This window comes from Furipterus horrens, unplaced genomic scaffold (assembly GCF_987537825.1).
Source record: "Furipterus horrens unplaced genomic scaffold, mFurHor1.1.pri manual_scaffold_1, whole genome shotgun sequence".
In the NCBI taxonomy this organism is placed as follows: domain Eukaryota; kingdom Metazoa; phylum Chordata; class Mammalia; order Chiroptera; family Furipteridae; genus Furipterus; species Furipterus horrens.
Window position 1 is genome coordinate 108566865 of NW_028327171.1, and position 15771 is coordinate 108582635.

Here is a 15771-nt window from a genome sequence, read left to right on the forward strand (position 1 = left end):
CAATATCAACTCCACCAGTGTTCCTGTTCACATGGGATGGATCACAGCAGATATCCAGAACTTCCTAGGGTCAGAATCTCTCCATAACCGAAGTGGAAATGAGAATCATTTAGTCAATTTAATCCACTTAATCCATTCTTCCTTTACCTATTTTTCCTTTTTTCTACTCAAATGGTTACCAGCCTAATTGGGTTTCATGCTTTTAGCCTTTCTTTCCTGTCACTCTATCCTGCTCTTCATTGATGTTCATCTTTAAAACACTACTGTGGTTGCATTACCACCCAGCTCAAGACCTTTAATGATTCTCCAATGCCTTCAGGCTAACACTCAACAACTTCTACAGCTGATACCTTGCCACCCTGCTTTATCTTCAATTATTCTTTTATGCAAATTGCAGCTGAACAGATGTACTTTCTTACCCTCTGAGAGATACCTGATATACTTTCTTGCCTCTGTACCATTTCTATACCACTTCTCTGCCTAGAATACCCTTCCTTCCCTCTAGTTCATACTTTTTAAAATGACTCACCTTTCTACTTCAGTGCCTACATGCCGTGATATGGTCTGGCCCTGCCCTGCACTACAGCTCTCGTCTGTTTAACCCTGGAGGCCCTGGTATGCACTGTCCTGTTCTCCAGTAATTTGTATGCAATGTTATCTCCTATATGAGCCAGAAAGATCCTGAAGAACAAGAACCACTCTATTTACTTACTTATCTTTTGCATTAAAGGGAGGCCACAAACATTTGTGAATATAAGGGAAAAAAGAAATTTGGAAAAGAAGGAATCATTAAATATATCGATATCTCTTTAATACGATTTCTTTACTTTGACTTTCTTTGTTGTTTGTTTCTCCTTCTTAGCTATTTCTGTTAATGGGATTTCATTATCTCATCTATCATCTATTTGGTATTAGAATAACTGCAGAATAACAAATTTAGCTGAGGAGCTTCTGATGAAAGTCCACAGCTTCTTGCCCAGCCCAGTCCCATTGCCCCAAGGAGAACCTCCTTTAATCAGACAGCTTTGGTTTTAATCTTCATAACCAATAAAATAAATTTGAAATAAAAACCAAATGACATTAAACCACAAGAGAGTAAATATGGCGAACCTCATGACTGGATAGGACAATAGGATATGTTGAATTATTATACTCTGCTCTAAAGAAACAGATCAAGTAAAAGAAACATTGACTATAAAAATGTACTTTCTAATAGCAATCCACAAGTGTATGCCATAGACAATCCAATTGGGAGAATGCAAATGATATGTTCCTATGGTAGGTTTTAAATTTATAATGGGTCAAGGTACACAGTGATAGAAAAGCTTAATTGACATCTGGAAGAACTCCTTTCTTCTAAAAGCAAGACTTTTTTTAAAAAATTCTTTTGTTTTTAATTTCTTACAATGTATTGCTTCTTAGTATAGTCACAAGCTATGTGATCATTGCTACTACCTAGTTCCAGAACATTTTGACCACCCCCAAAAGAACCCCCACATCCATTAACAGCCACTCCCGTTACCCCTGCCCTCAGGCCCTGGCAACCACTAATCTATCTCTGTGGATATGCCTGTTCCAGACATTTCACAGAAGTAAAATAATGGAATCATATAATATGTAGTCTTTTGTGTTTGGCTTCTTTCATGTAGCATGTTTTTAAGATTCATCCATGTTGTGGCATGTATCAGTACCTCATTCCTTTTATGACAAAATATATTCCCTTATGTGGAAATACCACATTTTGTTCATCTACTAATCAGTTGATGGACATTTGGGTTGTTTACACTTTTTGGCTACTATGAATGACATTGCTGGGAACATTTTTTATACAAGTTATGATGTGAACATATGTTTTCAGTTCTCTTAGGCATAAGTCTGGGAGTGGAATGACTGGGTCATATGTTTAAGTTTTTGAAAAACTGCCAAACTGTTTTCCAAAGTGGCTTCATGATTTACATTCGCCCCAGCAATGTATAAGAGTTCAGACTTCTCCCCATCCTCTGTAATACTTGTTACCGTCCATCTTTCTTATGCAGTCATCCTGGAAGGTAGGAAGTAGTATCTCGTTATGGTTTTGACTTAGATTTCCCAGTGAGTAATGATGTTGAGAAAACACTTTTTTTAAACTGGTAATTTTATCTCTGAAAGAAGCTATAAGATAAACTGGACTTAATTCTTATTAACAAAAGAGAATTAAGGGATAATAAAAGTTACTGGAGCTTTAGCTGAAATAAATTATATCTTGGAATTCAGATTGTAAGAAAAGGGAACTGTGGGCATGTCAGTAGGCACTTCAGAATGAAAAAAGTAGAATCTAAACAGTTCTGATAAAAAATGGGCATAATTCTGTTTCTGAGACTCTTAAGAAAATATAGCTCACACATGATGTATATTATTGAAAGGTTTAGTTGTTTGTATATAATGACAAACTCTCCTATGGAATGAATATGAAGATGGATCTCAACAGAACTGTTTATCCACACAGGAGCTCAATGGTTCATATCTACAAAGAATGTATCAATAAATAAATAGAAAGAGTATCAGCAATGAAAGACAAATTAGAAGTTTATACTGAAATTATAAGAATTATACCAAAAAGACTTAATCTTAAAGACTTATGAAATGTGCTCAAGACACCAAAAGAGCTTTTGAAAATTATATTCAATGTAATAAGGCTCACTGATTAGGGGAAGATAGTATAATATTAACTGGTCAAAGGAAGGAAGAAAAAGAAAAAGAAAAAAAGAACTACTGAACCCTTCTTCTGTTACCTGTTTTTTCTAGCAGATAACAGAATTCAACATGGAAATGGCAGAACATATATTAGGGGACACATGAAGCCAAGATAAGTGAGATATCAGTTCCAAATTTCTGGACCCAAATGAATTATATTCCCCCAAAATTTCCCTTTTGTCCACAAGATTATGTTCATACTTGTGAAACTAACATTCAAGAACCTCTACAACCTGAATTTCAAACAGGCCAGGTTAATGAAGAGGAAAGATACTGTTTGGCTATGTGCAGAAGTAGAGAAGATAGAAACCATGTTGTTGGACCTCCAGGACCCCAGGAAATGCTGAATGACTCAGCCTATGGGAAAAACAGGAAATGTGTCACAGTCTCACCTCTGCAGGTGCACCCAAGACTGAGGGCAGTTCCAGCAGCCATATTACCTGGTCGTCTCATCACGGGGCTTCAGGGATATATTGCCACCATTCAGCTTCCTCTCATTTGTCCTCTCTGTTCTCTGTGCTTTCACTTCCGCTCTGCATTCAACTACCCCATGCTCTGTCTTTGCACTTCATATTCCCAGAGAAACCACCTCAACTGACCCAACTTATTGCCACTGCCCCTGTTTAGACAGAGCTTTTAGGACAAGACAACTCAGAAGTGACTGGCTGCATATTGATGGGCTGCCCTTGTGGGGCAGGTTTCCACCTCTGACCTCATCATCTGTGGCCAGGCATGTGGCAGGTTGCATGGTACCACCAGAGTTGCCCATGTATGAGAATCATTTCAGACTGCTCTCAGCTGGGGCCGTGGGCATGGTTGGTGTCCAGTTCATGGACCAAATTTATCATCTAATTCTTCCCAGTATAAACCCTCAGTTCTTACTGGTCTAGCTTTACACACCTCTAAACACAAGATTTACTCAGTCATTTGCTCATTCATTTATTCAATATTCATGGTATGCCTACTATTTTCTAGATATTGGAGATAAATGAGTGACAGATAATACCTTTTAGGAGTTCATAGTCTAATGAAGGAGACACATACGGGATTCAATGTGACATGCTAAAGTAAAGGCATATACATGTTTCAATGTGATACATGCTAAAGTAGAGGCATATACATGACTTAATGTGATACATGCTAAAGTAAAGGCATATATATGCTGTTGGGGGAACACTGGGAAGGGTATCACCCACTCAGATTGTGAGAAGGAGAGGAGATGAAAAAGGGCCATTGAAGTAAAAACATGGAAAGTAAGAGCCACTCATCACAGCAGGGGGGGCATGTGAGGTTCAGCATGGCTGTAGGTTAGGGGCCATGGAGAATGGAAAGCGGGGGAGACAGTCACAGATGTAGTGAGGTCTCATGAGGGAGGGGCTTGTCTACACTGCAGTACCCTTGTTCACAAGCCATTCTTTTTATTGACTCTGAATCACAATTTTGATGTCTCAGGATAAAATTCCCTCTGGTAGGGCTGCTGCCACCAGCTTTCCATAAAACCCCATCTTATGCTTAAGTCTCCTTACCAAGTGCAGGGAATAAAATGTATTTCCAAGACTTTACACAAAGGTGGATTTCTTGTTTATAGCTGCAAAAATTAATCTCTTTCAAGTAACTAGCAAACCTAAAAAAGTTGTTTTCCAGGAGAAAAGAAATCCTAAATGCAATAAGATCAAAGTCCTTAGGATACCAGGTATCTTTTCTTAACCAGTTCCCAATGCTACTATCCTTAGCCTTTTCACCACTAAGGAGATGTTTCTCCTGTCCTCATACCCACTTTCTTTTCTTCACATTTCTGGCTCCTGTCTCCCACCCCTGGGTACTGGCCCACTGTTCTGAGACAGGAGAGACTCAGAGGTATTGAGTGAGTTGCTGCAGAGCTAAAGCTGGGTTCTCCCTAGCCACGTGGCAGGCCAAGTCCTTTCTGCTTGCCTCGCTGGCATCTCTTGGGAGGGTCAGTGACATGGGAGGGGCTGTAATGAGCCTGGAAAGAAAGGGGAGGGTGAGAAAGGCTCTTCTGTCTTTCCTATCCTTCCTCCAGTGATTTTCTGCCTGTTTCCCTTAGTTATCTAGATTGTAGCATGATCCAAACCTTGGGCCTACTTTCCTCCAGTCCAAAAGATAATTTTACCTCTCAGAGCATTATTTCAGTATTCTTTCCTTTCCCTTAAAATCTGTTAGGCTTCTCTGGTTGATTTTAGAGTTTCCAAACCCAAACTTAAGATAAAAGATGAGCAAGTGTTTACTTGTTTGAACATCCCTTTCCATATCTTACCCAACATGAAGTTCCACCTATGAGACCTTGGTGGGACATGTGCCAGCCCACCTTTAGTTCTTCATTTTTTAAAATTTCTGTAGTGTTTATACATACTTCTCATTTTGGCATTCAATTATATAATGCCCTGAGTTGTTTAACTACCCTCTTTGAAAATCTTGTCCCCTCTAGAGATACAGATTGTTTGGGGAAAATAAGTATCATTTTTCTTATTTTGTTTATCCCCCCAGCTTCTCCCCACTGCCCTCTACACAGTAGTGTGGACAGAGTAGATGCTGAGCAAATGCTTGCTAGAAATGAAATTAACCTGACACATCAGAGCTCTACCTTACTTAGCCCTGTAATGAGTACCAGCTTCATTATTTCTTTTCCCTGCCCCCCACTCTCCGTCAAACCTAAAGGGACCTGGTTTATTCTCAACTCTGCAAACTGGATTTCTTTAGGTCCTGGCTTGTGCTACCTTACCTGTTGCTTAGAAAGCCTACTTCAGGCCCATACAGTGAAGGGAGAGAACTAGCAACTGCAACAGCGGCAGACAGGCTCTGTTACTCACAGGTGGTATGAACTTGGACAAGCCCTAAGTCTCTCAGCCTCAGTTTTTGTTTTTGTTTTTTTTTTCATCTGTTGTTTTAAAGAGACCCACATCACCTCCCTCCACCTACCTTCTAGGGATATACTTTAAGGCTCAGGTGACATACTCTGTAAACTGGTAAAGTGCTATATTAATGTAAGAGATTCTCCTATCAGTAATTATGACTAACATGTACTGCTTACCAAGTTCTTACTGTGAGCACTGTGTCTCAGGCACGTGCCAAGCATTCCACATTGCAACTCACATATTGCTGCTCACAGCAACCTTACAAAGTCGGTACTGTTATGATCCCTATTTTTCAGATGAAGGATCTGAGGCATAGATCATTTAAGTAATTTGTTCAGGACTCCCCTGCCCCCCGACCCCCTGGCTAATAAGCGACAGAGTAAATATAAACCCAGACCGTCTATGTGTAGCTGTCTGTGGCTGCTGTGAGGAAGAAAACAGGGGATGGGGGTGAAGGCCTTGAGAGTAAATGTAATCTGGTAACTGAAAACCATCTTTTGGGGCAGCAAACAAAGGAGAAGGTGAAGCTTCTGATTCAGCTGGCCGATAGCTTTGTGGAAAAAGGCCACATTCATGCCACAGAGATCAGGAAGTGGGTGACCACGGTGGACAAGCATTACAGAGACTTCTCCTTGAGGATGGGGAAGTACCAGTACACCCTGGAGAAAGCCCTAGGCGTCAACACAGAGGTGGGTATGGGGGCTGCCCAGCTGGGACAGCCTCCTTTCTCGTCTCCCTCAGTGCTACTGCTGACATTGCCATGGAAGGAAGCATGGTTTCCAGAGCAGTCTTTCTGAGCTCTGGACCCCGACAGCACTGGCTGTGTGTGGTTTTCTAGTGGGGGGATGGGTCTTCCCGAGCCATAGAGCCATTGGCTGGCTACAGTCGGGGCCTGTGGTTACAGAACGGAGCTCTGCTGTGTGAAGTTAACTGTTGGCGTTGAGGACTGAATCCTTCGTCTTGGCTTCATCAGTACCATCTTCTATCCAATTATGTTTATCAGCAAATCATTAGAGTTGTCATTAAGTACAACAGTGCTCTTTCAAGACTAAAGGATGCAATTTGTACGAAGGCTATTTGACATTTCAACTGAAAGAAAGTGATATTTACTATGAAGCCACGGGAGACCGACTTTTAATCTCGTCTTTATAATAGGGGTCAGTGACCTATGAATTAAACACAGGCTGGCAATTCAGTCTTAGGCTTTCTAATTCTTAAATCTTTAAATAGGCTCATGCTCTGAAGCAGAGCAGACTAGAGAGCAAAGTGGTCAAACCACTAACATTAGGCTTTAACCTGTGAGATATTTTTCTAGAGGTTTCCATCCTATATAAATACTAGTGTTGAAATAAGCAGGGATGGGCAGTTAGAAAATTTAGTAATTGTTTTCTATTTCCAAGGAATTTGCTTATTTAAATAAAAATATTTGCTTTTGTTATTTTCCCTTAGCAAATGAAAGTTATTTCTTATGTCTTTACATATTTCTGTTTCACATATATTTTAGCAGGTAATCATCAATCTTGGACTAATTGTGTGTGTATGTGTGTTTAGATTTAATTAGAACCAAAGTCCTTGAGGAAATATAACTGATTAACAAATATATTCATTGTTTTTCCTTGCTGCGGATGTTGGCCCTAAGCATTTGACCTGAATATTTCATATCTTATGTGAAAAAAGATTGTCACATGAAGAAGAGTGCTTATGGGTGACAGTGTTTGGGATTCCCCATCTTCTCATCCCTCTCCATTATACCTTTCTCTCTTTTTTGCCCCTGCCACCACCCCCCCAATTCTGCCTAGTTGCTTTCATAAAACACCTCCGAGGTGACCTCTGTGATCCCTCTGTGTGTAGGATAACAAGGACCTGGAGCTGGACATCATCCCAGCAAGCCTTTCAGATCGCGAGGTCAAGCTGCGGGACGCCAGCCACGAAGTCAATGAAGAGAAGCGGAAGTCTGCCCGGAAAAAAGAGTACGTTGGGGGGTGGGGGAGCACAGCCTAACTAGCAGCCTCCTCGTGATTATGCTTGGTTTTCATCGTTACCTGTCCCTTTGCAGCTTGATGTGTGCTCATGACGACCTACAGAGGTTAGAATGGGCATACACGATGCTTCCACCCACATTTCACCCTGAACAAGAACAGCAGGGCATTGGATAGTGGAAACAGTGAATCATGTCCACCTCACAAAGCGTTGCCTGATCACTCTGCTTTTTTTATGTTGGTGTTGCACTGTTACGTATATCCAGAGATCTTCAAAGGGATTTATAAGACTGTTTTGACAGATTCTTTTTGGGTAATGCTGGGGAAAATGGTGTTTCCTAAGATTAAGAATCCCAAGGTAGTTGATTTTATAAAAGTGAAGTAGGACCCAGGTCTCTTGGAGCTAAAGAATCTAAAGCTGGTCTGCTAAGTCAGTTTCTGTTTCACCTGGGAAGTATATTAGTTGGTCTGGGCTGCTGTAAGAAAGTGTGACAAACTGGGTGATTTAAACAACATAAATGCATTGTCTTACCATTCTGGAAGCTACAAGTCTGAAATCAAGGTGTTGACAGTGTTGATTGCTTCTAAGGGCTAAGAGGGAAGACTCTGTCCCAGGCATTTCTCCTTGCCTTACAGACAGGTGCCTTAATGTTCACATGACATTCTCCCTGAGTATATGCATGTATCAGATTACTCCTCTTTTTAAGGATACCAGTCATTTTGGAATAGGGGCCCACCCTATTTCAATATAGCCTCATCTTAACACATTGCGTACAGGTGGCAAGAATTCTCATCATTTCCAAAAGGCATTTAAATTCCCCGGTGCACAACATGTTAACTAACTACATCTGCAATGACTCTTGCTAAATAAGGTCACATTCTGAGGTATTGAGAGTTGGGACTTCAACATATGAAATTTGAGGGAGAGGACACATATTTGGCCAAATCTTGGTGCTGGGCTCTCTCTGGGGCACTGAGTAGCCAGAGGATGGAAAAGGTAGTGGAGCTAAATTATGAAGAAAGACACAAAACTGCAGGAAGCAGGTGGAGAAAAAAGAATAAGGTAGAAGAATGCCAGAAATTCAATGCGGTAAAATCAAAGACAACTTCCCCAAACATGTCAGATTCTATTCCTTCTGACCTTCTTTCTCTCCTTATTTACTAAGCACCTACTATGTACTAGAAATTTTATTCACTTAATCTTTTTTTTAATGTTTTTTATTGATTATATTGTTACAACAGTTCCAATTTTCTCCCCCTTGCTCCCCTCCACCCAGCACCCCCCTCCCCCAGCAATCCCCCCCAAGTCCATACCCCTGGTTCGTAAAAATTAACTATTCCCCCCCCCCCTCAAATATTAGGACCCTTTGTAATCTTGTAAAGGACAATGGGAGAAGGTCTCAAGCTCCTCTAGCTGCTTCAAGCTGGACATGGTCGTCGTCCTACCTACCCTTGGGTCCAGAAAACCCTAATAAGAGTGGGGGTGTGGAGGGGAGGGTGGTCTTCCCACATGGGGAAGGATCGTATTCACTTAATCTTATTTAATTAATCCTTGCAGAAGTCCTGTGTGGTCAGCCGTTTTTTAAGTAAGGAGTCTGAGGCTGGGAGAAGCAAGTGCTGCCTCTAGTAAATAACAGAGTCATAATTCCATTCCTGTTTGTCTGACTTCAAAGCTCATACACTTTCCACTTTACCAATAGAGTGAGAATAGTAAGAGAGTGGCTAATTAACTCCTGCAAAAGGGCATTTTTTAAATCAATGCTTTAATTTTAATAGAGAGGCCACTGCTAGTACAATGTATTGCTTTAAGGAAAATCCCACCACAATAAAGGTCCAGGAAAATGTGCTGCTCATTTTAATATTTCTTGTGAAATTTCCAACAGGTCACACTTTATTTCTCACAGTTTTCAGTGATGGAAAACCTGGAAATACTACCTTGAAAAACTAACCTGGAAAATCTAAAATAAACATAAATACATACTTTGTACTAAATTATATATTATATACCACATGCCAGCTGGGAAGCACCATTTCTAATAAAAATTTGCAAAAGTAGAAAATTAAGTTGGTATACTACAGTGAAGCATGCATCCCTCATAAACTTCCCAACTGCCCAAGCACATTGTGTTATCAGGGGCCATTTCCTTGCAGATGTGCTACACAAGCTTCTATTTATGGGAGACTGGAAGCAGTCACTTAACATTGCCCACCTGTGCTGCGCTTGCCGTCACACACTCAGCTTCATGATGTAAACGAGCCCCATCACAAATGGTGTGGAAGCACAGGTCAGCAAACTGTGGCCCACAGGCCAAATTTGACCCACCACCTGTTATTTTTTTTAACTAAACTTATTGAGGTGACATTGGTTAATAACCACCCATTTTATATAGTCTGTAAGCTAAAGATTCTTTTTCATAATTTAAATGATTGAAAAATATGTAAAGAAGAATAATATTAATGATGTGAAAATTAAATGAAATTCTTTTGTGTCCATAAAGTTTTATTGGGACACACCACACTTACTCTTTCTTTCTTTCTTTCTTTCTTTCTTTCTTTCTTTCTTTCTTTCTTTCTTTCTTTCTGTCTTCCTTTCTTTCTTATTTTACATATTGCCTATGGCTCCTTCCACACTACAACAGCAAAACTGAGTGGTTATAACAGAGCTTGAATGGCTCTTTAGAGATAAAAGTTGCTAGCCACCCCCAGTCTCAGTGGTAGTGTCTTAGTATTTGTTATATTTAGCTCTTAAACCTGGTTTAATTTAAGGTATTGTGAATTATTTTGGTGTAAGTCAACAAAATAAGTAAACAGAAATCATCATTCTAAGAGCTGTAAGAGAAATGTAGGAAGCTGAGATTGAAGCTCTCTGGTTGGTAAGAATGGATGTGAATGGTGCTGCACGCTGTGCACACGTGTACACACGTGTAATTGAGAGCACATACACATCTGCACAGAATCACAAAATGGAAGAACTGGGATGGAAAAGGGAAAGAGAATATGGGGGACAGAAAAGAGAGAGAGAATGTGGAACTAGCTGAGCACGAACATGTCAAAGGGATTCAGAGCAAATGATCAGAGTGAGAGAGACTCAGAGTTACTACTCAGAGGCAAGGAGTTTTGAAGAAAGGAAGAAACATTTTGGTAGAGTAGAAAAATAGGAGATTCAATAATGTCATACATGCTGGAGTGGAGAAGTGACGTTTGAAGGATGGGAGGTATTTTATCTCTAGCCAACTAAACACCAGTGTATTTCCTTCTAGATTCATTATGGCTGAACTGCTCCAGACAGAGAAGGCTTATGTAAGGGACTTACATGAGTGCTTAGAGGTAAGTCTTACAGTAATCAGTTTATACCTGTATTAGAAAAATGACGGCCTTGACAGTGTCAAGTCCTTGAGAGGAACTCAGTGCTCTTTGTCTTCTCCCAGAGCTTAACAACTACTGGACTCAATAGTTACTACGTGGGAGTTTAAAGTACATTTGAAAAGAAACTTTTCTCAGACTCCAGCTAGGCCCAGCAAAAGAGTATATAAGACCCTTGAGTTCAAAATAAAAGCCATGACACAGTCAATGAACTTGAGTGTGAAAATCTGCATTCTCCACTTGACACACACTCAAACATGCACACATTTAATAAGAATAGTGTGGAGTTTGTGCTCTGGCTGAAGGTCAGAATGTGTTTCCCTAGCAACAGTTCAAGGTGTAATGGTACTCGGGTTTTCTTTCTTCCTGTCCTGCTTGTTTACCATCTCACGTTTTACTCTCTGCATGAGTTGCCAGTCTTATAACACAAGTTTGGAGGCCTGTTTATTTCATCTGTATTTCATGTGGCACTTCTTGCCACTGATGAAACTGTTGCTGTCTTACAGACCTACCTGTGGGAAATGACCAGTGGTGTGGAGGAGATCCCCCCTGGGATCCTTAATAAAGAACATATCATCTTTGGCAACATCCAGGAGATCTACGACTTTCATAACAAGTAGGTTGGTGGAGGGTTTCAGTGGAGCACCTTATGGCCATATGTACCGAACAACAGGGCTTCCCAGCAAGTGGATCAAAGCAGCTTGGAAGATCTCACCTAGTAAATTGTTACCTGTTACATTTTCTGAGTCAGTTTCTGTTGGACTTCTTTCTCATTCACGCATATTTCTCCACTGTTGTTCAGAATTCCTAGTGGAAAGTGAAGTATTCAGCAGTGTTTTCCTTAGGGACATAACTGGCAACATCTTCATACCCAATCAGAAGAATAACCAAACTTTGAAGAAATAAAAGTAGCTTTTACTCATTAACACTGTGGAGAATCCTGACATTAGAATTCATCTAAGGCTAACCGTTCTACCTTGTGGGCCTTAGGTTTCAAAATCCATTGAAGTTTCCATTTAACCTAAATATTTCCTCCCAACTACCCCATCATCTCCACCAAGACAACAACATAGAAAAGACAGATAGACAGATAGGTAGATAGGTAGTCAGAATACCTAATGGAACACATTTCTTGACAGTCTATAGGAGAGAACATCAACTGACAGTCTCTGTTGCGTTGAAATAAGTAGAATCATACAGCCCTTAAATCTCACAACTCATTTTGTCCAATTCCCAACTTGACTTAAGAATCTTTTCCATAACATACTAAACAACATGTACCATTTTTAACAGAGCGTCAGCAAGAACAGTGGCTAATTAGTTGCATAACCAACTAATGGAAATAACGCAGTTTGCAAAATACAAAGAGAGAATCTCAAGACACAAGGACTGTGATGTTATAAAGTCCTAGAGCTCACTCAGGATTCTGTTCCAGAGACGGGATAAGAGGTAGAGGTTCAGTGTTGTAAGATACACCTCAGAGGGAGTCCTAAGGTCAGGCTAGTCAAGGCTTTTACTGAGTTAACTAGTCATGCTGGAGACAAAATCACCAGCTCCACAAGCTCCTGAGGAGGCCACGTGTACAGGCGTGGCAGCCACCCTGAGGCAGGGCTCGGGAGCAGCACAGCCCAGCAGATCCTCCTGCAGCGATGAAAATGTCCCGTGTCCGCTGTCCGGCACGTAGCCACTAGACATGTAGGTATTGAACACTTGGCATATGACTAGTACTACTGAGAACTGAATTTTTAACTGTATTTAATTTGATAAATTTACATTGCAGATGGCTACCGTATTGAACAGCTCAGCTCTAGAAAATGAGCCCGCAGCATGGCCCTTTGCTAAGAGTGACTAGGAGGCAAGAGCTGGCTATAAAAGGACCCTGAGTCTTAAAGGCCTGAATAAGGGGTGGAAAGCCACTCCTTTCTTGTCAATTCCCGATGGTTGATCCCCTGTTATGTTATCGAATGGCATCATTGTAAAGGGAACATAAAATATGTAGCTCCCAAGACATGTTAACCTTGTGAGATGATGTAAACAGTAAGCTCTAGGGGGGAAAAAATCTGACTTCCTGGAGAACTTAATAAAAGTTCCCAGTCTTTATTTATTTATTTTTTTAATCACAAATTTTAACACTCTCCATGTGATTTATTTGGAAATCTTCAGACATAGAAATAATCTCTCCTCAAGCCTATTTAATAAGACCCCTATGGAGCCATTTTTGACCATTGATTCCAAATTCTGTCATCTGAGCCTAGCTCAGCATTATCCCATCTTCACCAGGATATCTGGGAAGACATGGGACCGGTAAGTAGTAAATCATGTTACTTTACTTTTCTGATTAATGATCTCTGAGGTTTAGTTGACACATCTCACTTTTCCTCATATTCTTACCAAATAGACTGAGCATCGAAGTATAGAAATCTAAAAATCACAATGTATACTTCCTGTGAGCCCTGCTTTTGCCAAATCAGTGCACAAAGGGAAAGGATATTTATTTCAAAATTGATTAATTATAACAAAATATCTAACACAACCTTGTCTCTTACCTGGTTTCAAAATTTTACTCTACTAAACCATGGTAAGCAGTTGGGTTGTTTTTTAAGTAGCTGAAAGTCTATCTACCAGTTACAAAGTATAGTTTAGTCTAAGAAGCCCTTTTTAAAAAGTCAAGTTAAACTTTATAGAATGCTGCATACTGTAGAGAAATAAATTCAGTTATTAAGAACACAGGTACCAAGCAAATGTTACCTATTTATAACATTACAAAGAAAGAAGAAAAAAAACAACCAGCCTTTAAGCAAACAAAAGAGTTATCACAAAGGTAAAGTTCTCACCTTTTCATAGAATCACCTTTCTATCCTCTCTAAAAGCCACTTTACCTCTTGGTTATATTGTTTCAAGGCTCAAGCAATTTAGAAGCAACAAATAAGAATCAAGAAATTGAGCAAGTAGTTGGATATCAGCAGCATAAAGTAAAACCTGACAGGAAAGAAGACAAACTGCAATGAGAATAGGCAAAAGGACCCCCAAAATCATAGTGGACAAAGGCTATTTAGTATTAGTGCAAATGATTATATATCCCATTATAGAGCTTAGCACAGCCACGGTCTTACAGAATAGTGTAATAGTTGATATTAGTAATAACCTTGAATCATTAGTATGTATTCTGCATTAAAAAGCAAGGAAGTCTGTAATGCTTTTGGGAAGCTATTCACCAAAGGAAAAGAAATGTTTTAAATTATCCACAATTTAAAAGAACATCCTATTAATTTCCTATAGGATCTGGAGAGCTAAGGCTTTACTCACAATGTATGCTTTTTACTTTTGCCATACAAATTTTGATTAATGGAGAAAGCATAGCACTTCTATAATCTCTAATAAATAAGAGAGATGGCAATTAAGCCAACTTTGAAAATGCAGGAAAAAAATGTGAACTCCATAGGAGACCATGTCTTTCACTGAATAACCCCAATACCTGGCACACAGGAAACTTTAAGTAAATATTTGTTGGACAGGTGGATGGACAGATGGACTAAAAATAGAATTACAATTTGCAGACTTATGGCTAATGCCATTCAAGTCATAATTCAGTTTTTTGCTTGTAAAAGTTTCAAGGCAGAGAAAACCATTAGATATGATTTTTCCCCATCACTACCAGAACCTTAGAGACCAGCAAAATAAGTGAATATCTGAATGAAAGAGTTTCTTAGGAGCTTCTTAATGAGAGGACTCTTCAGAACCATTGTCTGAAATGGTCACTTTTTAACCTGAAAATTTGCAAGGGTTCTTTTTAACTCCAATTGTTTGCATCTTTTCTAAGTTACAATTAAGTACCATCTAACAGAAAGCCAAACTCCTCACATTTCTAGTGTATAGCTCAGCCTATCTGCCTATATTCCAGGGAGGGAGGGAGGAGGATTGGGAGATGGAGAGGTGGAGAGACAGAGGGACTGAGATTGACTCTCCCTAGATAACCAGTTAGCTGAGTCACTAGAAAATTAGTAGTTCGACCAAGGGTGATATGAAATTGATTCTTTTAAATGGTGTCACTTTGAAAAATGACAACCAAGATTAGGGTGTGTGTGTGTGTGTGTGTGTGTGTGTGTGTGTGTCTTTCTCAAGGACCTTTGTCTATATAGATATTTAATAGAGAAATTCCCAAGTGCCAAAATTTCTATAAAGAAGAACAATTCAATATGCTTAACACAAATGGGAGATTCAAATGGAATGCTACTTTGCTTTTTCCCCCCACTCTTTTACCCTACATCTCTTTTCTACAGAACTAAATATAAGGATCATGAAACTTACCTACACAAGAACTAGATCAGGTTTTATTGTATATTGCTAAGCATTCCTGGAGCACTCAGATACAATAGTACAATGTATCCTATTAATAGATCCCCAAACAGTTATGGTTGTATTAATGTAGTCCCTTTGACTAACCTACAACCTGTAATTCAGGAAAATAATTTATTTTCTTTGCCTAGATTATTATTAGATTTTCAGCTTTGGTGAGGACAGATGTTTGTTTACAATATTCATCACTTTTAGTTAAATCTGAACTTGACTTTTTCCTTTGCAGTTATTTGGAGATATGTTCTTATATGTGTCTGAGCAATAACATTTTTATAAAATCTCTGCTGTCAGGCTCAGAGGGTCTTTTTCACTATTAAGTACAACCATCTGCATTTACAAATAAAGACAATGAGACCCAGAGAGGAGCCAGTGACTTTCCCAATGTGTGACACCCCCCCCCGCTTAAAGATTAGGCATAGATTGCAGGTATGTGGTCTCCCACGTCAGTGCTTTCTCCCCGTCCCCCA

The 15771-nt window shown here is 39.7% G+C and overlaps 1 protein-coding gene across 5 annotated transcripts in view; it reads left to right on the forward strand.

Annotated features, from left to right (window-relative positions):
• KALRN (kalirin RhoGEF kinase) overlaps positions 1 to 15771 on the forward strand; it is a 684790-nt gene that overhangs the window by 444330 nt on the left and 224689 nt on the right. For all 5 annotated transcript variants that reach the window (XM_090277665.1, XM_090277675.1, XM_090277684.1 and 2 more), the window contains exons 22-25: positions 6113 to 6295; positions 7458 to 7576; positions 10846 to 10912; positions 11455 to 11564. In XM_090277665.1, coding sequence (XP_090133791.1) covers positions 6113 to 6295; positions 7458 to 7576; positions 10846 to 10912; positions 11455 to 11564 — 479 coding nt within the window. The remainder of the gene's footprint in view (positions 1 to 6112; positions 6296 to 7457; positions 7577 to 10845; positions 10913 to 11454; positions 11565 to 15771) is intronic.